The following is a 26,285-nucleotide window of genomic DNA, read 5'->3' as shown; positions in this document are numbered from 1 at the left end:
TGTATAAAAAAGGGCATAAAGTAAATTAAGATTCTCTTGAAACAGTCATCTTTGGAAAAAAAAAAAGTACTATGGAAACAAGATAAATGTACAACAAAGGAAAAAGCTAAATATTAAATATAGTAAAGCTCTTTTTCACAAGCAATAGGAGATTCTCAAATAATTTTAATGATATGGAGGAAGTTCTTCATATAAATTAAAAACAGATACAAAACATTGCATGTGTGTGTGCCTGTGTGTGTGTGTTTCAGTCTCAATTGTGAAGAGAAAAAGTTGTTCTTTATTGCTCACTCTCTGATCTGAACATATGCAGAGAAAAAGATTGGTCTTTACCCTACTGTGCTTTTGGAGTAATGCTAGCCAAGCTTACACCTCTTAAACAGGAGATTGGAGGAATCTGAACGACTCTAGTCTAGAGAAAATGCTCTAAGATACTGACATTTTGCCACCACAATCCCCCACCCAGGAAAAGCTGGCTTGTCTGTTAGTCACCCTGTGGTGAGTCCTGCCAGTCAAACCTTACCTCCCCAGAGCTTCCAACTAGCTTCAGAGAGCATCACATTTTAAGATGAACAAATGGGAGGGGAGATCAAGATGGCAGCGCAGGAGGACGCTAAGCTCACCTCCCCTCATTAACACATCAAAAATACGTCTACCCGTGGAGCAATTCTCACTGAAAACTAATTGGAAACCAGCAGAAGGATGCTTACAAAACCAAGGCTATAAGAAAGATCCACACAGAATCGGGTCGGAAGGGAAGAGAAGCAATCAGGTCGGGACCTGCACCCCTGGGAGGGACACAGAAGAGGAGAGGTATTACACAGGCTTGGAGATCCTCCTGGGGAGTGAGAGGTTTGAACACACAGTGGGCAACCCAGCCCTGGGGTCTGACACCGGGAGGATGAGTCCCCCTAGCTGGTTTGAAAACCAGTGAGACTGACAGAGAGCTGTAAGAAACCTAGACTCCACTCATGAAGAGTGTGCACACACTTGCTTACTCCAGAAACAAGGCAGAGAAAGCAGATTAAAACTGCATGGGACTCTGGCCAGTTTCCTGCAACTGCCCTGGCATGCCCCAGCCAGCGTCGAGCACCCGCTCCAGCCCCTATTGCCCCAGCACTGCTGCCCTCTGGGGTGAAGGTGCTGGGAGGGGGAAGAGCACACACTTAAAAGCCAGCTTCGACCCAACCCTAAAGGCTTCTGCTCCAGTAACTTGAGGCTCGACCCTGCCCCCTATGGGGCAGTGACAGCCACTGAGAAGCCCCAGGTCAGACCTGGCTCTGGCCCTAGCTCCTTCATCTCCAGAACTTCCCAAATAAGCAAAAACTAAAAGAGTTTATCAATACTAAATCGACCCTAAAAGAAATGTTAAAAGGCCTTCTCTAAGTGGAAAAGAAAAGGTCACAACAACTAAGAATCTATAGGAAAGGAAACATCTCACTAGTAAAGGCAAATATATAGTAAAGGCTGTGGATCAACAACTTAAATAAACTAGTATGAAGATTAAAAGACAAAAAAATTATAAAATAAACTATAATTATAATAAACAGTGAAGGGGTAAGCATGAAGATATAAAATATGACATCACAAACACAAAACATAGGGGAAGGGAGGAAAAAATGTAGATTTTAGAATATGTTTGAACTTAAATGACCACCAGTTTCAAACAAGTAGATATAGGTTAAGATATATGAACCCCATGATAACCACAACTCAAAAACCTACAATAGACACACAAAAACTAGAGAGAAAGGGACACAAGCATACCACTAAAGAAAATCATCAAACCACAAGGGAAGAAACTAAAAGAAGAACTAACAGAGAAGAACTAAAATTTAAAAAATGGTCAAGGATTAGACCATGTTTTTTTAGATTCCTCATATGAGTGAAATCATATAGTATTTGTCTTTCTCCATCTGTAATGCCTTCAAGGTCCATCCATGTTGTCACAAATGGCAGGATTTCATTATTTTTTATATATATATGCCCACATCTTCTTTATCCATTCATCCTTGATGGACATTTAAGTTGCATCCATATCTTGGCTATTGTAAATAATGCTGCTATGCAATTTGGGGTGCATGTATCTTTATGAATTGTTGTTTTCATTGTTTCTGGATAAATATCCAGGAGTGGAATTGCTGGATCATATGGTAGTTCTTTTTTAGTTTTCTGAGGAATCTCCATTCTCTTTTCCATAGTGACTGTACCAATTTAAAGTCCTACCAATAGTCACAAGTGTTCCCTTTTCTCCACTTCCTCATTAACACTTATCTCTTGTCATTTTTTTGGTTTTTTTTTTTTGTTTTTTTTCTGGCCATGCCACACAGCTTGAGGGATCCTAGTTCCCCAACCAGGGATCAAACCCGGGCCCATGGCACTGGAAGCCTGCATCTTAACCACTAGACCACCAGGGAATTCCCTATCTCTTGTCATTTTTGATGATAGCCATTCTAACAGGTGCAAGGTGACATTGAAATGGAGCAGGACCCTATGGTCATTGCCCACTATGTCTTCATCCTGCCTTTTGTGTGTGGAAAAAGTTTAGTCAAAGAATAAGTTTAATCAGAGAAGTGAGATAATGCAGAAACAAAAGAAAGCAGTCTAGGATTGGTTCAAGATGGCGGAGTAGAAGGACGTGCTCTCACTCCCTCTTGTGAGAGCACCGGAATCACAATTAACTGCTGAACAATCATCGAGAGGAAGACACTGGAACTCACCAAAAAAGATACCCAATATCCAAAGTCAAAGGAGAAGCTGCAATGAGATGGTAGGAGGGGTGCAAGCACAATAAAATCAAATCCCATAACCACTGGGTGGGTGACTCACAAACTGGAGAACAATTATACCACAGAAGTCTACCCACTGGAGTGAAGGTTCTGAGCCACATGTCAGGTTTCCCAACCTGGGGGTCTGGCAATGGGAGGAGGAATTCCCAGAGAATCAGACTTTGAAGGCTAGCGGGATTTGATTGCAGGACTTCGACAGGACTGGGGGAAACAGAGACTCCACTCTTGGAGGGCACACACGAAGTAGTGTGCACATCAGGACCCAGGGGGAAGGAGCAGTGACCCCATAGGAGACTGAACCAGACCTACCTGCTAGTGTTGGAGGGTCTCCTGGAGAGGCTGGGGGTGGCTGTGGCTCATAGCAGGGACAAGGACACTGACAGCAGAAGCTCTGGGAAATACTCCTTGGCATGAGTCCTCCTGGAGTCCACCATTAGCCCCAGCAAAGAGCCTGTAGCCTCCAGTGCTGGGTCGCCTCAGGCCACCCCACCCATCAGCAGACAAAGTTTTACTAGGCTCTGCCCACCAGAGCAACACCCAGCTCTACCCACCACCAGTCCCTCTCATCAGGAAACTTGCACAAGCCTCTTAGACAGCCTCATCCACGAGAGGGCAGACAGAAGAAGAAGAACTACGATCCTGCAGCCTGTGGAACAAAAATTACATTCACAGAAAGATAGACAAAATGAAAAGGCAGAGGACTATGTACCAGGGGAAGGAACAAGATAAAACCCCAGAAAAACAACTAAATGAAGTGGAGATAGGCAACCTTCCAGAAATAGAATTCAGAAAAATGAGAGTGAAGATGATCCAGGACCTCGGAAAAAGAATGGAGGCAAAGACTGAGAAGATGCAAGAAATGTTTAACAAAGGCTTAGAAGAATTAAAGAACAAACACCTAGACGAATTAAAGAACAAACAGAGATGAACAATACAACTGAAATGAAAAATACACTAGAAGGAAATCAATAGCAGAATAACTGAGGCAGAAGAACGGATAAGTGACCTAGAAGACAGAATGGTGGAATTCACTGCCACAGAATAGAATAAAGAAGAAAGAATGAAAAGAAATGAAGACAGCCTATGAGACTTCTGGGACAACATTAAATGCACCAACATTCACATTATAGGGGTCCCAGAAGGAGACGAGAGAGAGAAAGGACCAGAGAAAATATTTCAAGAGATTATAGTTGAAAATTTCCCTAACATGGGAAAGGAAATAGCCACCCAAGTCCAGGAAATGCAGAGTCCCAGGCAGGATAAACCCAAGGAGAAACATGCAGAGACACATAGTAATCAAATTGATAAATATTAAAGACAAAGAAAAATTATTAAAAGCAACAAGGGAAAAATGACAAATAACACATGAGAGAACTCACATAAGGTTAACAGCTGATTTCTCAGCAGAAACTCTACATACCAGAAGGGAGTGGCATGATATACTTAAAGTGTGATGAAAAGGAAGAACCTACAACCAAGAATACTCTACCAGGCAAGGATCTCATTCAGATTTGATGGAGAAATCAAAAGCTTTACAGACAAGCAAAAGTTAAGAGAATTCAGCACCACCAAACCAGCTCTACAACAAATGCTAAAGGAACTTCTCTAAGTGGGAAACACAAGAGAAGAAAAGGACCTACAAACACAAACCCGAAACAATTAAGAAAATGGTAATAGGAACATACGTATTAATAATCACCTTATATGTGAATGGATTAAATGCTCCAACCAAAAGACACAGGCTTGCTGAATGGGTACAAAAACAAGACCCATATATATGCTGTCTACAAGAGACCTACTTCAGACCTAGGGACACATTCAGACTGAAAGTGAGGGGATGGAAAAAGATACTCCATGCAAAAGGAAATCAAAAGAACGCTGGAGTAGCCATACTCATATCAGATAAAATAGACTTTAAAATAAAGACTATTACAAGAGACAAAGAAGGACACTACATAATGATCAAGGGATCAATCCAAGAAGAAGATATAACAATTGTAAATATTTATGCACCCAACATAGGAGCACCTCAATACATAAGGCAAATGCTAACAGCCATAAAAGGGGAAATCGACAGTAACACAATAATAGTAGGGGACTTTAACAACCCACTTTCACCAATGGACAGATCGTCCAAAATGAAAATAAATAAGGAAACACAAGCCTTAAATGATACATTAAACAAGATGGACTTAATTGATATTTTTAGGACATTCCATCCCAAAACAACAGAATACACTTTCTTCTCAAGTGTTCATGGAACATTCTCCAGGATGGATCACACCTTGGGTCACAAATCAAGCCTCAGTAAATTTAAGAAAATTGAAATCATCTCAAGCACCTTTTCCAACCACAACACTATGAGATTAGAAATCAATTACAGGGAAAAAACCCCATAAAAACCACAAACACATGGAGGCTAACCAATACATTACTAAATAACCAAGAGATCACTGAAGAATCAAAGAGGAAATCAAAAAATACCTAGAGACAAATGACAATGAAAACACAATGATCCAAAACCTACGGGATGCAACAAAAGTAGTTCTAAAAGGGAAGTTTATAGCAATAAAATCCTACCTCAAGAAACAAGAAAAATCTCAAATAAACTATCTAACCTTACACCTAAAGAAACTAGAGAAAGAAGAACAAACATAATCCAAAGTTAGTATAAGGAAAGAAAACCTAAAGATCAGAGCAGAAATAAATGAAATAGAAACAAAGAAAACAGTAACAAAGATCAATAAAACTAAAAGTTAGTTCTTTGAGAAGATAAACAAAATTGATAAACCTTTAGCCAGACTCATCAAGAAAAAGAGGGAGAGGACTCTAAAATTAGAAATGAAAAATGAGAAGTTACAGCAGACACCACAGAAATACAAAACATCCTAAGACACTACTACAAGCAACTCTATGCCAATAAAATGGACAACCTGGAAGAAATGGACAAATTCTTAGAAAGGTATAACCTTCCAAGACTGAACCAGGAAGAAATAGAAAACATGAACAGACCAATCACAAGAAATGGAAACTGTGATTAAAAATCTTCCAACAAACAAAAGTCCAGGACCAGATGGCTTCACAGGTGAATTCTATGAAGCATTTAGAGAAGAGCTAACACCTTCTCAAACTCTTCCAAAAAATTGCAGAAGAAGGAACACTCCCAAACTCATTCTACAAGGTCACCATCACCCTGATACCAAAACCAAAGATGCTAAAAAAAAGAGAAAATTAAAGACCAATATCACTGATGGATATAGATGCAAAACTCCTCAACAAAATACTAGCAAACAGAATCCAACAACACATTAAAAGGATCATACACCATGATCAAGTGGGATTTATCCCAGGGATGCAAGGATTCTTCAATATACGCAAATCAATTAATGCAATACACCGTATTAACAAATTGAAGAAGAGAAGCCATATGATCATCTCAATAGATGCAGAAAAAGCTTTTGACAAGCGTTTTACCCATTTGTGGCAAAAACTCTCCAGAAAGTGGGCATAGAGGGAACCTACCTCAACATAATAAAGGCCATATACGACAAACCCACAGTAAACATCATTCTCAATCGTGAAAAACTGAAAACATTTCCTCTAAGATCAGGAACAAGACAAGGATGTCCACTCTCGCCACTATTATTCAACATAATTTTGGAAGTCCTAGCCACGGCAATCAGAGAAGAAAAAGAAATAAAAGGAATAAAAATTAGAAAAGAAGAAGTAAAACTGTCACTGTTTGCAGGTGACATGATACTATACATAGAGAATCCTAAAGATGCCACCAGAAAACTACTAGAGCTAATCAGTGAATCAGGTAAAGTTGCAGGATACAAAATTAATGCACAGAAATCTCTTGCATTCCTATACACTAACAATGATAGATCAGAAAGAGAAATTAAAGAAACAATCCCATTCACCATTGCAACAAAAAGAATAAAATACCTAGGAATAAACCTACCTAAGGAGGTAAAAGACCTGTACTCAGAAAACTATAAGACTCTGATGAAAGAAATCAAAGATGACACAAACAGATGGAGCGATATACCATGTTCTTGGATTAGAAGAATCAATATTGTGAAGATGACTATACTACCCAAAGCGATCTACAGATTCAGTGTAATCCCTATCACATTACCAGTGGCATTTTTTACAGAACTAGAACAAAAATCTTAAAATTTGTATGGAGACACAAAAGACCCCGAATAGCCAAAGAAATCTTGAGGGAAAAAAACGGAGCTGGAGGAATCAGACTCCCTGACTTCAGACTATACTACAAAGCTACAGTAATCAAGACAATATGGTACTGGCCCAAAAACAGAAATAGAGATCAATGGAACATGATAGAAAGCCCAGAGATAAACCCACGCACCTACAGTGAACTAATCTATGACAAAGGAGGCAAGGATATACAATGGAAAAAAGACAGTCTCTTCAATAAGTGGTGCTGGGAAAACTGGACAGCCACATGTAAAAGAATGAAATTTGAACACTTCCTAACACCATACACAAAAATAATCTCAAAATGAATTAAAGACCTATATGTAAGACTGTAAAACTCTTAGAGGAAAACATAGGAAGAACACTCTTTGACATAAATCACAGCAAGATCTTTTTTGACCCACCTGCTAGAGTAATGGAAATAAAAACGAAAATAAACAAATGGGACCTAATGAAACTTAAAAGCTTTTGCACTGCAAAATAAACTATAAACAAGATGAAAGGACAACCTTCAGAATGGGAGAAAATATTTGCCAACAAATCAACGGACAAAGGATTAACAAAAAACCCAATCAAAAAATGGGCAGAAGACCTAAATAGACATTTCTCTAAAGAAGACATACAGATGGCCAAGAGGCACACGAAAAGCTGCTCAACATCACTATTAGAGAAATGCAAATCAAAACTACAATGAGGTATCACCTCACACTGGTTAGAATGGGCATCATCAGAAAATCTACAAACAACAAATGCTGGAGAGGGTGTGGAGAAAAGGGAACCCTCTTGCACTGTTAATGGGAATGTAAATTGATACACCCACTATGGAAAACAGTATGGAGGTTCCTTAAAAACTAAAAATAGAATTACCATATGACCCAGCAATCCCACTACTGGTCATATACCCAGAGAAAACCATAATTCAAAAAGACACATGTACCCCAATGTTCATTGCAGCACTATTTACTATAGCTAGGTCATGGAAGCAACCTAAATGCCTGTCAACAGACGAATGGATAAAGAAGATGTGGTACATGTATACAGTGGAATATTACTCTGCCATAAAAAGGAATGAAATTGGGTCATTTGCAGAGACTTGGATGAACCTAGAGACTGTCATACAGATTGAAGTAAGGCAGAAAGAGAAAAACAAATATCATATATTAACACATATATGTGGAATCTAGAAAAATGGTACAGATGAACCAGTTTGCAAGGCAGAAATAGAGACACAGATGTAGAGAACAAACGTATGGACACCAAGGGAGGAAAGTGGGGTGGGGGTGGGATGAATTGGGAGATTGGGATTGACATGTATACACCGATATGTATAAAATTGATGACTAATAAGAACCTGCTGTATAAAAAAATTAAATTAAATTATATTTTTAAAAAAACAGTCCAACAAGACTAAATAATCATTTAGTCGTTAAGCATAGTCAAGGATATTTAGTTCCTCTCCAAGGGCTGTAGATAATATTCTGAGCCATATCCTTTGAGCTGTCTTATAGATACTAAAAACTCCACCAGGTGGAAGAAGTTAACTGCATGATGACCAGACTGTAGCCATGACAAAAGCTGCCACAATTCTGAGAACTGGCCTCAAAAAGATGGGAACAAACCGACCCTGGAACTGAAGATTAACCATACTTAAAACAATCAAGATGATGCTGATCAGATCACCACACGACCAATTTCAAGATGACTGTCAGAGCTGACACTACTGTTTCTACATGTAGCCCCCTCTCTCCTTTCCCTGTAAAAGCTCTTGCCCACTGACTGTTGGCGGCAGTTGGCCTTTGGACAGGAGTCCACCCTCCCCCACAGGTTGCCAGCCTCTGAAATATAAAGCAAACTTTTCTTTCCACCAACCTTGCCCCTTTGTTGGCTTTTGAGCAGTGAGCAACTGTACCCCACTTTTGGTAACAATTTCTCATTGTGGTTTTGAGTTTCTTTTCCCTAATAATTAGTGACGTTGAACATCTTTTCATGTCCCTGTTGGTCATCTGTATATCTTCTTTGGAAGTGCCTTTTCAGGTCTTCTGCCCATTTTTAAATAGGGTTTTTGGGGGGTTTTTTTGCTGTTGAGTTGTATAAATTCTTTATATACTTTGGATATTAACCTCTTATTGGATATATGATTTGCAAATATCTTCTCCCATTCAGTCAGTTGCCTTTTCATTTTTTTAAAATAGATCTTTATTGGAGTATAATTGCTTCACAATACTGTGTCAGTTTCTGTTGTACACCAAAGTGAATCAGCCATATGCATACATATGTCCCCATAACCCCTCCCTCTTGAGCCTCCCTCCCATCCTCCTATCCCACCCCTCTAGGTCATCACAAAGCACCAAGCTGATCTCCCTGTTCTATGCTGCTGCTTCCCACTAGCTATCTATTTTACATTTGGGAGTCTATGTATGTCCATGCCACTCTCTCACTTTGTCACAGCTTACCCTTCCCCCTCCCCATATCTTCAAGTCCATTCTCTAGTAGGTCTGTGTCTTTATTCCCGTCTTGCCCCTAGGTTCTTCATGACCATTTTTTTTTTTTTTTTTTTTTTTAGATTTCATATATATGCGTTAGCGTACAGTATTTGTTTTTCTCTTCTGGCTTACTTCACTCTGTATGACAGACTCTAGGTCCATCCATCTCATTACAAATAACTCAGTTTCATTTCCTTTTATTTGTTTTTTCATTTTAATGATGGTTTCCTTCTCTGTGCAGAAGGTTTTTTGTTTTATTAGTCCCATTTGTTTATTTTTGCTTTTCTTTCCCTTGCTTTTGGAGTCAGAGCCACAGAAACATTGCTAAGACCGATTTCATAGAGGTTACTGCCTATGTTTTCTTCTAGGAGGTTTATGGTTTCAAAACTTACATTCAAGTCTTTAATCCATTTTGAGTAAATTTTTGTGTATGGTGTAATATAGTGGTCTAATTCCATTCTTTTGCATGTGGCTGTCCAGTTTTCCCAACACCATTTACTGAAGAGACTGTCCTTTCCTCATTGCATGTTCTTTGCTCCTTTGTCATAAATTAATCATCCATATGTGTGTGTGTTTATTTCTGGCCTCTCAGTTCTGTTCTATTGATCTCTGTGCCTGTTTTTGTGTCAGTACCATACTTTTTTTTATTATTATAGCTTTGTAGCATAGTTTGAAATCAGGGGGTGTGATGCTTCCAGCTTTGGTCTTCTTTCTCAAGATGATTATTTTAGCTATTTGGGATCTTTTGTGGTTATATACAAATTTTAGAATTGTTCTACTTCTGTGAAATATGCCATTGGACTTTTGATAGAGATTGTATTGAATCAGTAGATTGCTTTGGATAATATGGACATTTTAACAATATTAATTCATCCAATTCATGAACACAGGATGTACATACATTTATCTGTGTTTTCAGCAATTTCTTTCATCAGTGTCATAGCTTTCAGTGCACAGCTCTTTCACCTTCTTGGGCCTTCTATGCTAGGGCACGTAAGAAACTATGCTGGGATAATTAAGAAACAAAATAACATTCTTTATTTAGAAATAAAAATAAATTAATTAAGATGATAACACACCCACAACCTTGGTAGGAGAGGGGAGCAAAGGGAACCAGAGACTTGAGTTAGCTAAGGTTTTGTGTTATAAGCCTCAACAATGATCCCTTGCTATTGTCAGCATCCCTGTTTCTATGGTACTCAAAATGCCTTTTAAAAATATCTCCTTGGGTTTGCCCCCATAGAACCAGAAAAATTCAACATTTTATTTAGCTACAACTTGATTTTGTAATCATGTAAAGGTTTTGGTATGGAAAATTAATATTATCCTAAAATAGAGATGCTGATAACTTTTATTGGGGGCAGAGAATTTCCAAAATGGAAAAAAAATTCCTTAAATAAGGGATTCTAGAATAATACATACCTGGTATTCTTGATTTTTCTCCCGGTTCTCAATTGCTTGAAATAGCTCTTCACACACATTTGGAATGATACCCTTGTTTGCCCCAAACCCAATCATGGAATAGCTTTTTCCAGAGCCAGTTTGGCCATAAGCCAGGAGAGTAGTATTATAGCCTTGCCAGGCACTGTCCAGAATTCCCCTGCCAAGATCGTGGAAAACATCTCTCTGGAAAGAAGACCACAGGCATCAAGTTCAGCACTGACTTTTCACAGTACTCTTAAAATCTAATATTCTGGTTTTAGTGAGTTCCACCTTAATTAGTATTATATGACTTTTACTTGAAATATAACTCAAATGCTGTCTTAGAACCAGTGAAATAAAGCTGGCAACCAAAAAGGGATTTGTCAGTTTGGAAAACACTGATCACCACAAATCACCATGGATCTTCAACTAGCCAGTATTCATCAGTAATGGATTTGAGTATTTTATAGCCTTGACAAAACATGGGCTAGGTCATTAAAATTCATCAATTAGACAAAAACTTCAAGGCACCAAGGAACACAGACCAGTCAAAGTGTTTTCTACTTTCTCTGTATTCTTTAATCCAAACAACGTCACAAAATTCCTACACTAATTTTAACTCGCTGCTGCTGAACCTTTTCTTTCTTTCTTTCTTTCTTTTTTTTTTTAACAAGACCTAGTGGTTCTGAAGCCAACACACACATATACATGTGCACCCTTTTTTTTTAAGTGGCAGACACAGATGCTTGTGCCCACAATTGCTTGAAAGATAAGATGCGGTCTGGCTTTTATTATCTATCATCTGATTATCTATTATTATCTATTAAGTTATCTATTATATGAGAGATATTATCTGTTATTGCCATAGCCAGCAATAATTCTCTTATTTGAGGCTGTTTCAAAGTGTATATTCTTTTCTGTTCTCTAATATCAATAAAATAGTAAGTAAGCATTATACACTCCATTTGTTGCAATATATACATTTGTGTAATTTATATAATTTTTATTTCTGGGAAAGATGCACATAACAACGTAGTGTGATTTATATAAGGACAATAGGCAATAACCAATTTTCTTACACTAGTCATTTCTCATGAGAAAGGAATAAAAGTATTACACTATAAGTGTTAGGAGAGCTCTAGGCTTAAAATGTGGAATCTGGCCAGTGGTTTCCCATAACATTGAGACCATACTTTTACCAGAAAAATGTATTTATGTAATAGATATCCACTCTACCTTAGGAGCTATTAGCTGAACCTAAGGAGTGCTCACTAAGCTTAGTAAAGTAACTGGTGTTGCTATCATTTTCTCCTCTGTGCTATTTGGAGATTTGGGGGAAATGCTTTTATTGCCAATTTTTATGAATTGAAAACTTCAAACAAGCAACATAGAATTTTATTAAATAAACAAAATCTTAGAGAATAGAATCATTCCATAAATTTTGTTAGCTGTAGAGTTTTCTGTATAGTTTTCCATTGAAATCTCTTTTGGATGTCAGTGATTTGCATATTAGGTAAGCCAAGAAGTCACAGAGCTACATTTCTAGTTTCTTCCTATTCTTCATCCTATAATCAACTACATGAAACATTTTCCTACACTACAGTATGTCAAACTATAATTCTGCAGTATCTTAATAGGTGGTCAACAAAAGATAGGGAGGATGAGAGGGAAAGCTGTTGACAAAGTTAATCAAGTCTCTTTACAGCACAGTTTTTGCAGTCTTTTAAAACTATATTTTAAAAAACTGAGAATTGACATATAACATTATACTAGTTTCAAATGTACAGCATAATGATTTGATATATGTATATATTGAGAAATGATTACCAGAATAAATTTAGTTCACAGAGTTTTTGTTTGTTTGTTTTTTTATTTTTTGGCCATGCAGTGTGGCTTGTGGGATCTTAGTTCCCTGACCAGGGATCGAACCCGGGCCCTCAGCAGTGAGAGCACAGAGTCCTAACCACTGGACCGCAAGGGAATTCCCCCAATTTTTTTTCTTGTGATGAGAACTTTTAAGATCTACTCTCTCAGCAACTTTCAAATATACAATACTGTATTGTTAACTACAGGCATACCTCAGAGATACTGTGGGTTCAGTTCCAAACCATCACAATAAAGCAAATAATGCAATAAAGTGAGTCACAAAAAGTTTTTGTTTTTCCCAATGCATATAAAAGTTGTGTTTACACTACACTGTAATTTATTAAGTGTGCAATAGCATGATGTCTAAAAAGACAATGTATACATCATAATTTAGAAATATTTTACTGCTCAACAATGCTAACCATCATCTGAGCCTTCATAATCTTTTTGCAATAGTAACATCAAAGATCACTGATCACAGATCACCATGAGAAATAGAAAGAAAAATTTGAAATATTGGGAGAGTTACCAAAATGTGACACAGAGACACGGAGTGAGCAACGTTGGAAAAATGGCACCAATAGACTTGCTTGATACAGGATTGCCACAAAACTTCAATTTGTTTAAAAAAAAAGAAAGAAAGAAAAGAAAAAGAAAAAAACCCCACAATACCAACACTGTATCTGCGAAGTGCAATAAAGCAAAGCACAATAAAATGAGGTCTGTCTGTATATCACCATGCTGTACATTACATCCCCAGGACTTATTTACCTTACTGGGAGTTTGTAGCTTTTGATGACCTTCACCCATTTCACCCGTGTCCCACCCCCACCCCCCTCAAACCCGACACCCAACATTAACCCCTGCCTCTGGCAACAACCAATCTGTTCTCGGTATCTAAAAGTTCATTTTTAAAAAAGATTCCACATGTAAGTGAGATCATATAGTATTTGTCTTTTTCTGTCCAACTTATTTCACTTGGCATAATGCCCCCAAGGTCCATCCATGTGTTGCAAATGGCAGGATTTCCTTCTTTTTATGGCTGAATAATATTCCATTGTGTATGTGTGTATATGTATGTATATATACATTTTCTTTATCCATTCATCTGTCGATGAACACTTAGGTTGTTTCCATGTCTTGACTATTGTAAATAATACTGCAATGAATATGGGGGTGCAGATATCTTATCAAGATAGTGATTTCATTTTCTTTGGATAAACACTCAGAAGTGGGATTGCTGGATCACATGGTAGTTCCATTTTTAATTTTGAGGGGAACCTCAACAGATGAATGGATAAAGAAGATGTGGCACATATATACAATGGAATATTACTCAGCCATAAAAAGAAACGAAATTGAGTTATTTGTAGTGAGGTGGATGGACCTAGAATCTGTCATACAGAGTGAAGTAAGTCAGAAAGAGAAAAACAAATACCATATGCTAACACATATATATGGAATCTAAGAAAAAAAAAAAAGTCATGAAGAACGTAGGGGCAAGATGGGAATAAAGACACAGACCTACTAGAGAATGGACTTGAGGATACGGGAGGGGGAAGGGTAAGCTGTGACAAAGGGAGAGAGTGGCATGGACATATATACACTAGCAAACGTAAAATAGATAGCTAGTGGGAAGAAGCTGCATAGCGCAGGGAGATCAGCTCGGTGCTTTGTGACCACCTAGAGGGGTGGGATAGGGAGGGTGGGAGGGAGGGAGACGCAAGAGGGAAGAGCTATGGGAACATACGTGTATGTATAACTGATTCACTTTGTTATAAAGCAGAAACTAACACACCATTGTAAAGCAATTATACTCCAATAAAGATGTTAAAAAAGAAAGAAGCCAAAAAAAAAAAAAAAAAGAACCTCAGTGACCTATGGGACAATCTCAAGCATACATGTAACTAGAGTCACAGAAGGAATAGGAGAGACCAAAAATACTTGGAGAAATTTTGTTTGAAATTTTTTCAAAATTTGATAGAAATTACCAACCCACAGATTCAAGAAGCTTAATGAGCTCTGTCCAGATTGAAATGACCACTTTTCTTTTGTACCCCGTTGTATCCCATACATATTGTTATCACAGAAACTGTAACATTTGAATGCACTTTTTTGCCTGTCTCCCTACAGCAAATTGTGAGCAACTTTAAGGCTGAATAGTGCACGGCATATGATAAAACCAAAGTTCTCAAATGCTGAATGCCGTGCAATTTTGCTTATTTTGCTTATCTCAGAAAAGGAAAAATAATTGACTTGACTGACATTCCTTTTTCAAAATATGTCAGTACATTGGAAAATAACTGACTTGAGTGTCTAAATATTTATTTAGGCAATAGCTGTACTTTTGGACCTCATGTTTAACATGAAAAGGAATAAATTTAAAACCAAACTCTCATATGGAAGCATATATTGCAGTATGCTTGCATTAAAGTAATTGTATCAGTATATTGTTAACACTTTATTGAAAAAAAAACAAACTACCATTGAAGTTGTTTTAAAGCAATTTACCTGGCCTGCAAATTTACTGCTAGGATCAGCTGAAATAAACACACCATCTTTATCCTTTTGAAATCCATTGTGAGACCAATATGCCAGGTCAAAAGTAAATGTCTTCGTATGTTCTGGATTCTTAGGATCTTGTATAATGGTAGTGGTCCTGGAATGCATGGAAATCACACATTTGCTCCCAGAATTCTTCTCTCTCTATAGTCAAATTACAAATTCAGAGTCAATCATTACAGTTTTTCTGCCATCTGATTGTTTTGCAGGTCTTTACATCTAGTAAGAAATTAAGCCAATAACTTATCATTTATTCATTTTGTTCTCTAATTATGTTATTCTTAGCAGCTATCATGACAACAGTTTCTCTTATACTTCCTCAGAAATTTTAAAAGGTTTGTCTCTAGTCATATTAAATTTCTGAGAATAGCATATCTAACACTCAGCTATACTAATAGCATAAACTATAGCATCAGAGACCCACTTCCAACATGACAATGTAAGAAGCTCCACTGTCCCACTCCCCAGCAAAACTGGTGAAAATTATTAATGAAAAAAATGAAAATGAAAAAATTTAAAGCCTCTGGAAATGGTTCTAAAAGCAAACAGCCAATAAAGAAAGATCTATTCAATAAAATCTACCAAAATTTGGTAAGAAAGGAGAGTCTGTGTTGTTTAAGCAAGACTATTCCTTCCCTCTCCATTGCCAGCTCAGCAAAGCAGAGATGACTTCAGATTGCTGGAGCTAAGAACACAGGGTTCCCTTTCTCCCCAGATCCCAGTAGGAGGGATTTATTCCTAGGAGGAGAATATCAGCATTTCTCACCCTGCCCCCATCTACCTGTGGCTGAGGCTAAGTATAGGAAAGTATAGGTGAGAGGTGAGAGTTCCTTCTTCTACCCAGTTTCCACTCATGGAATGGAGACTCTACTTTGGTTGCAGCATGCTGAGAATACTGGGGTGCTGATCACCATTGCCCTGGCTCCTGAGGTAGTGGTTCTATACCAAAAGAGACAAGCTGAGAGGGTCACAGGCTGCTGTTCCACATTCACCAAGTGCTGGGCTTCTAGAGCAGGGGTGTCATACAGAGTAGCTTGCTGTTGTCCCCACCCACAAATCCAGAGCCCTGGTTTAGAGATCTTGCCTGGGCAGATAGCACCTAATCTCTTCCCAAAGGAACTGACTTCATTTGCCCCCTTAGAGAAGTTCAACCGTAAGGGCACTCTTAAGAACAGAGGTGGCTGTGATGAAAGGCAATTGGGAGATTCAAGAAACAGGTTAAAGTACAGGCCCTCTAGTTTACAGGGGAGGAACCCACCTGGACACTGAAAAAAATATCAAACACTGATCTCAGAAGTTAAACTTTTCAAAAGAACCAGAATTTGATTGAATTAGTTTGTAGAGCAATTTATGTCCAAGGTCATTGTTGAAAACAACACAGCAATCAATCAGCAATCAGTGGAGTTTGCAGCTTGGTGTGGTTAAGAGGGAAAGGGAGCTCTACAAAAACTGTTACCACCCCAGGGTAACCAGGGCACACCCAAAGCTGTGTCTTCTTGAGGAGCAACAAAAAAAGTAGGGGTTGGGGGGCGTGTTTGGTATTTTCACCATTAAGCTTCTTTGCCATAACATATTTGCTGCACACATTTTCACCACAAACATTTTTGGTGCATAACTAACTGGCCATAAAGCAATTCTGCCATGCTAGATAAAATAAACTGGTTGAGGTTTGCTTTCAATTGCTTTAAATGCATAAGCATTTCTTCCTGTTATCCATGTTACTGATGGATTTAACCGCCAGTGATGATGATTTATTTGTTCTAAGAGTTGTTTTCTTATTTTTTTTAATAAGGTATTTAAAAATTTTTTTGTGCTCCCCCCACCTTTTTAGGTTTTGATTTTCTCTTTTTAAAAAAAAAAAAATTATTTATTTGGTTGCGCCGGGTCTTAGTTGTGGCAGGCGGGCTCCTTAGTTGTGGCTTGCTGGCTCTTTCATTGCGGTGGGGGTGGTCCTTAGTTGTGGCATGCGAACCCTTAGTTGTGGCATGCATGTGGGATCTAGTTCCCTGACCGGGGATCAAACCCAGGCCCCCTGAATTGGGAGTGCGTAGTCTTAACCACTGTGCCACCAGGAAAGTCCCTGTCTTCTTATTTTGAAACACACTATGTTAGAGAAGAAAAAAGCTGAGGGCCTCAAAGGCACAGAGTTGAAACATTTCCCAGAGAACTTTGGAACACCCATCAAGGGACATGTGACAATATGCCAAGAACAAACAACAGTGTAGAGGCTTTCACAACACACCAAAGCTCAGTTACAAATACGTATCCTAGTGTTTGGGAACTGATACCTGTCTTAATGAAGGAAGAAATTTTAGTGAAAAAGAAAAAAGTTCAATGCCAAATGAGGAGACTAATCAACAAGCAAAAAAAAAAAAGCATGATACTATAAATGAAAGACTTCAAAGATAAGTGCTTTAGGTACAAGCCACAAAATAAAATCAGTTATTTGTGCAGTATTGCTAAGAATCTACACATAACTTAAATGCAATCAAATATTTTGTATTTTGAAATAGTCTTTTAATGTTCCTCTTTTCTTTTTCATTATTTTATTTTTTTATGGCAAAATTACCCTATGGCCAACTAGTTATATGGTGAAAATATTTGCGGCAAAGAAGTTTACAGCAAAAGTACCTAGAACCTGGTGGGAGATAAGACTTAAGTAAAATAATCCAGCCAATCACTAAACAAATAAACAAGCAAATAACAATACCAAGCTACAGAGGGGTGGGAGGACCAGTACCCAGACTTGTTACAATATATTATCTAAAATGTCCAGTTTCCCTAAAAAACTGTGAGGCATACAAAGAAATAGGAAAGTAAGACCTACACATTGGAAAAAAAGCAGGCAACAGAAGTAACCAGATGCTAGAGTTATCAGAAAAATACTTAAAGTAACAATTATAAATATATTCACAGAACTAAAGGAAACCAGATTAAAGAACTAAAGGAAGGATTATAAAGGAATAGTATAAACAATTGATTACATTAGATAATTTAGATGAAATGGACAAATTCTTAGACACAAACTACTGAAACAGACTCAAGAAGAAATAGGCTATCATCTGAATAGACCTATAACAAATGAAGAGATGGTAGTAAAAAAACAACAAATAAAACTACTCATGAAGAAATGGCTTGACTGCTTAATTCTATCAAACATTTACAGAATTAATACCAATTCTTCATAAACTCTTCTAAAATATAGAAGAGGGAATACTCCCCAACTTATTTTTATGAAGCCAGTATTACCCTGATACCAAATCCAGATAAAGACATCACAAGAAAATAAAACTACAGACCAATATCTCTTATAAATATGGATGCAAGAATCCCTGACAAATTATTACCAACGTGAATCCAGCAAAATATAAAAAGAATTATACACTGTAACAAAATGAGATTTATCCTAGCGATACAAGGTTGGTTTAACATCTGAAAATGATTCTATTGACCATGTTTTTTATTTTCTATATTTATGAATTTTGACATCCCTGGGGCCTGGAGAGATTGTCCCTCCCAGGGCTAATGAATTCGTAGAGATAGCAAAAAACTTACCTTTCATGCAAACCAACCAATCCGAAGTCCACATCCCAAACACCTCCTTTATCTAACTCACACACCAAGCCAATATTTTCCTCACCTTACATCACTCAGGGCCAGGTACCTGAAAAGTAGGCTGCACGCATGGAAACTACTCAAACTGTCCAATCCTAAGATTGCTCAAACTTGCCTACCATGCCTTGCCCATTCCTTCCTGTGGAAACCACCATAAGGCTGTGGGCCATGCATTCTTTTCTCCAGCCTTCTGACCAACTTTGATACTTCCCCATGTGGCTGCGTGGAATGCTCCTTTCTCTTGAGAATTATAAGGCAATTGTCACTAAATCTGTCACCTTACTATACCTGATTAAAAAAAATCTTGGGTACACTTTAAAATAATGATTAATGTAATACATATCAATAAAATAAAACAAAAAAAAATCACACATCTCAAGATGCAGAAAATGCATTTGACAAAATCCAACACCCTTTCATGATAAAAACACTCAACAATTCAGGAATAGAATGGAACTTCTTCAATCACATAAGGGGCATCTATGAAAAACCCACGACTAATATCACACTTAATAGTCAAGGCTGACTATTACCCCCTAAGATCAGGACGAAGACAAGGATTTCTACTCTTGACATCTCTATTCAATATTGTATTGGAGGTTCTAGTCAGGGCAATTAGGCGGGAAAAAGGAACAAAAGGCATCCAGATAGGAAAGGAAGAAGTAAAATGATTGCTCTTTGCAGATGACGTGATCTTAGAAAATCCTAAGGAATCCACTAAAAGCTATTAGAATGAGTTCAGTAAGTTTGCAGGATGTAAAATCAATATACAATAATCAGCTGTATTTCTCTACACTTTAAATGAACAATCTGAAAAGGAAATTAAGAAAATTTCATTTCTAATACTACCAAAAAGAATAAAATCTTTAAGAATAAGGTTAACAAAAGAAGTACAAAACATATACTCTGAATACTACAAAACATTGTGGGAATTTAGAAACATTGTTTCTAAAAATTAGAAAAACACCCCATTTCATAGATCAAAAGACTTGGCATTATTAAGATAATGCTCCCCAAATTGATGTACATTCAATGCAATCTCTATCAGAATCCCAACTGACTTCTTTGTAGAAATTGACAAGCTGATTGTAAAATTTATATGGAACTGCCAGGCAACCAGAATAGCCAAAACAATCTTTAAAAAGAAGAAAAAAGTAGGATTCACACCAACTTCACAATTCAGTACAACCAACAGTGATCAAGTGTGTGTGGTACTGGCACAATGACAGACATACAGACTAATGTAATGAAGTGGAGACTCCAGATATAAACCCAAACATATATGATCAACTGATTTTCAACAAGGCTGCCAAAATGGAGAAAGAATAGCCTTTAGAAGGAATGGTGCTGGGAAAACTCAATGGCCACATGCAAAAGAATGAACTTGGATCCTTACCTCATATCATATATAAAAATCAACTCAAAATGGACCAAAGCCCTAAATGTAAGAGCTAAAACTAAAAAAGAAAACATAAATCTTCATGACATTGGATTGGGTAAAGAGAGATATAACATCAAAAGCACAATTTAAAAAAATGGACTTCAAAATTAAAAACTTTTGCATTTCAAAGGATGAAAAGATGACCCTTTGAATGGGAGAAAACTTGCAAATCATATATCTAGTAAGAAATTGTATTAGAATATATAAAGAACAGTTCAATATAAAAAGATAATCCAATATAAAAATGAGCAAAGGATCTGCACAGACATTTCCCCAAGGAAGATATACTAATAGGCAATAGTACATGAAAAGATGCATGACATCATTAGTCATCAGGAAAATGCACATCAAAACCATGAGATACCACTTCACACCAACTAGGATGGCTATAATGAAGTAAGATAACAAGTGTTAGCCTGGATTAGAGAAACTGGAACCCTCATACACTGCTAGTAGTAATATAAAATGGTGCATCTGCTTTGGAAAAGTCTGGCAATTCCTCAAATGATAACATAGAGTTACTATATGACTCAGCAGTTCCATGCCTAGGTATATAACCAAATGAAAACGTGTCCACACAAAAACTTATAAACAAATGTTTATAGCAACATGATTCATAATAGCTAACAGGTGGAAACAACCCTGACACCAAATAACTGACGAATGGATGAACAAAATGTGGTATATCCATACAATGGATTATCCAGCCATAAAGAAATGAATTTTTGACATATGCTACAACATGGATAAACCTTGAAAACCTTATGCTGAGTGAAAGAAGCCAGTCATAAAAGACTATATAATTCCACTTATACAAATTGTACAGAACAGGGAAATATGCAGAAACAGGGATTAGTTTAATGGTTGTTTAGGACTGGGGGAATAAGGATGATAGCTAAAGAGTACAGACATTCTGGGCCTGAACCAAGAGGGCAGAGGAGAAGGATGTGCTCTTACGGTCTCTTGTGAGAACACCAGAATCACAACTAGCTGCTGGACAATCATCGACAGGAAGACACTGGAACTCACCAAAAAAGATACTCCACATCCAAAGACAAAGGATAAGCCACAATGAGACGGTAGGAGGGGCACAATCACAGCAAAATCAAATCCCATAACTGCTGGGTGGGTGACTCACAGACTGGAGAACACTTATACCACAGAAGTCCATCCACTGGAGTGAAGGTTCTGAGTCCCACGTCAGGCTTCCCAACCTGCGGGTCTGGCAACAGGAGGAAGAATTCCTAGAGAATCAGACTTTGAAGGCTAGTGGGATTTGATTGCAGGACTTTGACAGGACTGGGGGAAACAGAGACTCCACTCTTGGAGGGCACACAAAGTAGTGTGTGCATCGGGACCCAGGGGATGGAGCAGTGAACCCAGGGGAGACTGAACCAGACCTACTTGCTAGTGTTGGAGGGTCTCCTGAATAGGCGGGGGGTGGCTGTGGCTCACCATGGGGACAAGGACACTGGCAGCAGAAGTTCTGGGAAGTACGCCTTGGCATGAGCCCTCCCAGAGTCTGCCATTAGCTCCACCAAAGAGCCCAGGTAGGCTCCAGTGTTGGGTTGCCTCAGGCCAAACAACCAACAGGGAGGGAACCCAGCCCCACCCATCAGCAGTCAAGCGGATTAAAGTTTTACTGAGCTCTGCCCACCAGAGCAACACCCAGCTCTACCCACCACCAGTCCCTCCCATCAGGAAACCTGCACAAGCCTCTTAGACAGCCTCATCCACCAGAGGGTAGAAAGCAGAAGCAAGAAGAACTACAATCCTGCAGCCTGTGGAACAAAAACCACATTCACAGAAAGATAGACAAGATGAAAAGGCAGAGGGCTAAGTATCAGATGAAGGAGCAAGATAAAATCCCAGATAAACAACTAAATGAAGTGGAGATAGGAAACCATCCAGAAAAAGAATTCAGAATAATGATAGTGAAGATGATCCAGGACCTCGGAAAAAGAATGGAGGCAAAGATCGAGAAGAAGCAAGAAATGTTTAACAAAGACATAGAAGAATTAAAGAACAAACAAACAGAGATGAACAATACAATAACTGAAATGAAAACTACACTAGGATGAATCAATAGCAGAATAACTGAGGCAGAAGAACGGATAAGTGACCTGGAAGACAGAATGACAGAATTCACTGCTATGGAACAGAATAAAGAAGAAAGAATGAAAAGAAATGAAGAAAGCCTAAGAGACCTCTGGAACAACATTAAACGCAACAACATTCGCATTAGAGGGGTCCTAGAAGGAGAAGAGAGAGAGAAAGGACCAGAGAAAATATTTCAAGAGATTATAGTCGAAAACTTCCCTAACATGGGAAAGGAAATAGCCACCCAAGTCCAGGAAGCGCAGCGAGTCCCATACAGGATAAACCCAAGGAGAAACATGCCGAGACACATAGTAATCAAATTGGCAAAAATTAAAGACAAAGAAAAATTATTGAAAGCAACAAGGGAAAAATGACAAATAACATACAAGGGAACTCCCATAGGGTTAACAGCTGATTTCTCAGCAGAAACTCTACAAGCCAGAAGGGAGTGTCAGGACATACTTAAAGTGATGAAAGGGAAGAAACTACAGCCAAGATTACTCTACCCGGCAAGGATCTCATTCAGATTTGATGGAGAAATCAAAAGCTTTACAGACAAACAAAAGCTAAGAGAATTCAGTCCCACCAAACCAGCTCTACAACATTGCTAAAGGAACTTCTCTAAGTGGGAAACACAAGAGAAGAAAAGGACGAACAAAAACAAACCCAAAACAATTAAGAAAATGGTCATAGGAACATACATATCGATTATTACCTTAAACGTGAATGGATTAAATGCTCCAACCAAAAGACACAGCCTTGCTGAATGGATACAAAAACAAGACCCATATATATGCCGTCTACAAGAGATCCACTTTAGACCTAGGGACACATTCAGACTGAAAGTGAGAGGATGGAAAAAGATATTCCATGCAAATGGAAATCAAAAGAAAGCTGGAGTAGCAATACTCATATCAGATAAAATAGACTTTAAAATAAAGAACGTTACGAGAGACAAGGAAGGACACTACATAATGATCAAGGGATCAATCCAAGAAGAAGATAGAACAATTATAAATATATATGCACCAAACATAGGAGCACCTCAATACATAAGGCAACTGCTAACAGCTGTAAAAGAGGAAATCGACAGTAACACAATAATAGTGGGGGACTTTAACACCTCACTTACACCAATGGACAGATCATCCAAAATGAAAATAAATAAGGAAACAGAAGCTTTAAATGACACAATAGACTAGATAGATTTAATTGATATTTATAGGACATTCCATCCAAAAACAGCAGATTACACTTTCTTCTCAAGTGCGCACAGAACATTCTCCAGGATAGATCACATCTTGGGGCACAAATCAAGCCTCAGTAAACTTAAGAAAATTGAAATCATATCAAGCATCTTTTCTGACCACAATGTTATGAGATTAGAAATGAATTACAGGGGAAAAAACATAAAAAACACAAACACATAGAGGCTAAACACTACGTTACTAAATAACCAAGAGATCACTGAAGAAATCAAAGAGGAAATCAAAAAATACCTAGAGACAAATGACAATGAAAACACAACAATCCGAAACCTATGGGATACAGCAAAAGCAGTTCTAAGAGGGAAGTTTATAGCTATACAAGCCTACCTCAAGAAATAAGAAGAATCTCAAATAAATAATCTAATCTTACATCTAAAGGAACTAGAGAAAGAAGACAAACAAAACCCAAAGTTAGCAGAAGGAAAGAAATCATAAAGATCAGAGCAGAAATAAATGAAATAGAAACAAAGAAAACAATAGCAGAGATCAATAAAACTAAAAGCTGGTTCTTTGAGAAGATAAACAAAATTGATAAACCATTAGCCAGACTCATCAAGAAAAAGAGGGAGAGGACTCAAATCAATAAAATTAGAAATGAAAAAGGAGAAATTACAACAGACACCACAGAAATACAAAGCATCCTAAGGGACTACTACAAGCAACTCTATGCCAATAAAATGGACAACCTGGAAGAAATGGACAAATTCTTAGAAAGGTATAACCTTCCAAGACTGAACCAGGAAGAAATAGAAAATATGAACAGACCAATCCCAAGTAATGAAATTGAAACTGTGATTAAAAATCTTCCAACAAACAAAAGTCCAGGACCAGATGGCTTCACAGGTGAATTCTATCAAACATTTAGAGAAGAGCTAACACCCATCCTTCTCAAACTCTTCCAAAAAACTGCAGAGGAAGGAACACTCCCAAACTCATTCTATGAGGCCACCATCACCCTGATACCAAAACTAGACAAAGATACTACAAAAAAAGAAAAGTACAGACCAATATCACTGATGAATATAGATGCAAAAATCCTCAACAAAATACTAGCAAACAGAATCCAACAACACATTAAAAGGATCACACACCATGATCAAGTGGGATTTATCCCAGGGATGCAAGGATTCTTCAATATACGCAAATCAATCAATGTGATACACCATATTAACAAACTGAAGAATAAAAACCATATGATCATCTCAATAGATGCAGAAAGAGCTTTTGACTAAATTCAACACCCATTTATGATAAAAACTCTCCAGAAAGTGGGCATAGAGGGAACCTACCTCAACATAATAAAGGCCATATACGACAAACCCACAGCAAACATCATTCTCAATGGTGAAAAACTGAAAACATTTCCTCTAAGATCAGGAACAAGACAAGGATGTCCACTCTCACCACTATTATTCAACATAGTTTGGAAGTCCTAGCCTCAGCAATCAGAGAAGAAAAAGAAATAAAAGGAATACAAATTGGAAAAGAAGAAGTAAAACTGTCACTGTTTGCAGATGACATGAGACTATACATAGAGCATCCTAAAGATGTTACCAGAAAACTACTAGAGCTAATCATTGAATTTGGTAAAGTTGCAGGATACAAAATTAATGCACAGAAATCTCTTGCATTCCTATACACTAATGATGAAAAATCTGAAAGAGAAATTAAGGAAACACTCCCATTTACCACTGCAACAAAAAGAATAAAATACCTAGGAATAAACCTACCCAGGGAGACAAAATAGCTGTATGCAGAAAACTATGACACTGATGAAAGAAATTAAAGATGATAGCAACAGATGGAGAGATATACCATGTTCTTGGGTGGGAAGAATCAATATTGTGAAAATGACTATACTACCCAAAGCAATCTACAGATTCAATGCAATCCCTATCAAATTACCAATGGCATTTTTAGGGAACTAGAACAAAAACTTAAAATTTGTATGGAGACACAGAAGACCCTGAATAGCCAAAGCAGTCTTGAGGCAAAAAAACGGAGCTGGAGGAATCAGACTCCCTGACTTCAGACTATACTACAAAGCTACAGTAATCAAGACAATATGGTACTGACACAAAAACAGAGACATAGATCAATGGAACAAGACAGAAAGCCCAGAGGTAAACCCACGCACCTATGGTCAACTAATCTATGACAAAGGAGGCAAGGATATACAATGGAGAAAAGACAGTCTCTTCAATAAGTGGTGCTGGAAAAACTGGACAGCTACATGTAAAAGAATGAAATTAGAACACTCCCTAACACCATACACAAAAATAAACTCAAAATGGATTAGAGCTCTAAATGTAAGATCGGACACTATAAAACTCTTAGAGGAAAACATAGGAAGAGCACTCTTTGACATAAATCACAGCAAGATCTTTTTTCATCCACCTCCTAGAGTAATGGAAATAAAAACAAAAACAAACAAATGGGACCTAGTGAAACTTAAAAGCTTTTGCATAGCAAAGGAAACCATAAACAAGACGAAAAGACAACCCTCAGAATGGGA

At 37.7% G+C, this 26,285-nt stretch overlaps 1 protein-coding gene across 1 annotated transcript in view; it reads right to left on the bottom strand.

Moving 5' to 3' along the window:
• LOC133086933 (kinesin-like protein KIF28P) overlaps positions 1-26,285 on the bottom strand; it is a 75,630-nt gene that overhangs the window by 45,960 nt on the left and 3,385 nt on the right. The window contains exons 2-3 of the mRNA XM_061183696.1: positions 15,296-15,490; positions 10,919-11,122 (exon numbers count right to left, since the gene is read on the bottom strand). Coding sequence (XP_061039679.1) covers positions 10,919-11,122; positions 15,296-15,490 — 399 coding nt within the window. The remainder of the gene's footprint in view (positions 1-10,918; positions 11,123-15,295; positions 15,491-26,285) is intronic.

The sequence above is a fragment of the Eubalaena glacialis genome, chromosome 3, assembly GCF_028564815.1.
Source record: "Eubalaena glacialis isolate mEubGla1 chromosome 3, mEubGla1.1.hap2.+ XY, whole genome shotgun sequence".
Classification (NCBI taxonomy): domain Eukaryota; kingdom Metazoa; phylum Chordata; class Mammalia; order Artiodactyla; family Balaenidae; genus Eubalaena; species Eubalaena glacialis.
This window is presented reverse-complemented; position numbering and strand designations above follow the sequence as displayed.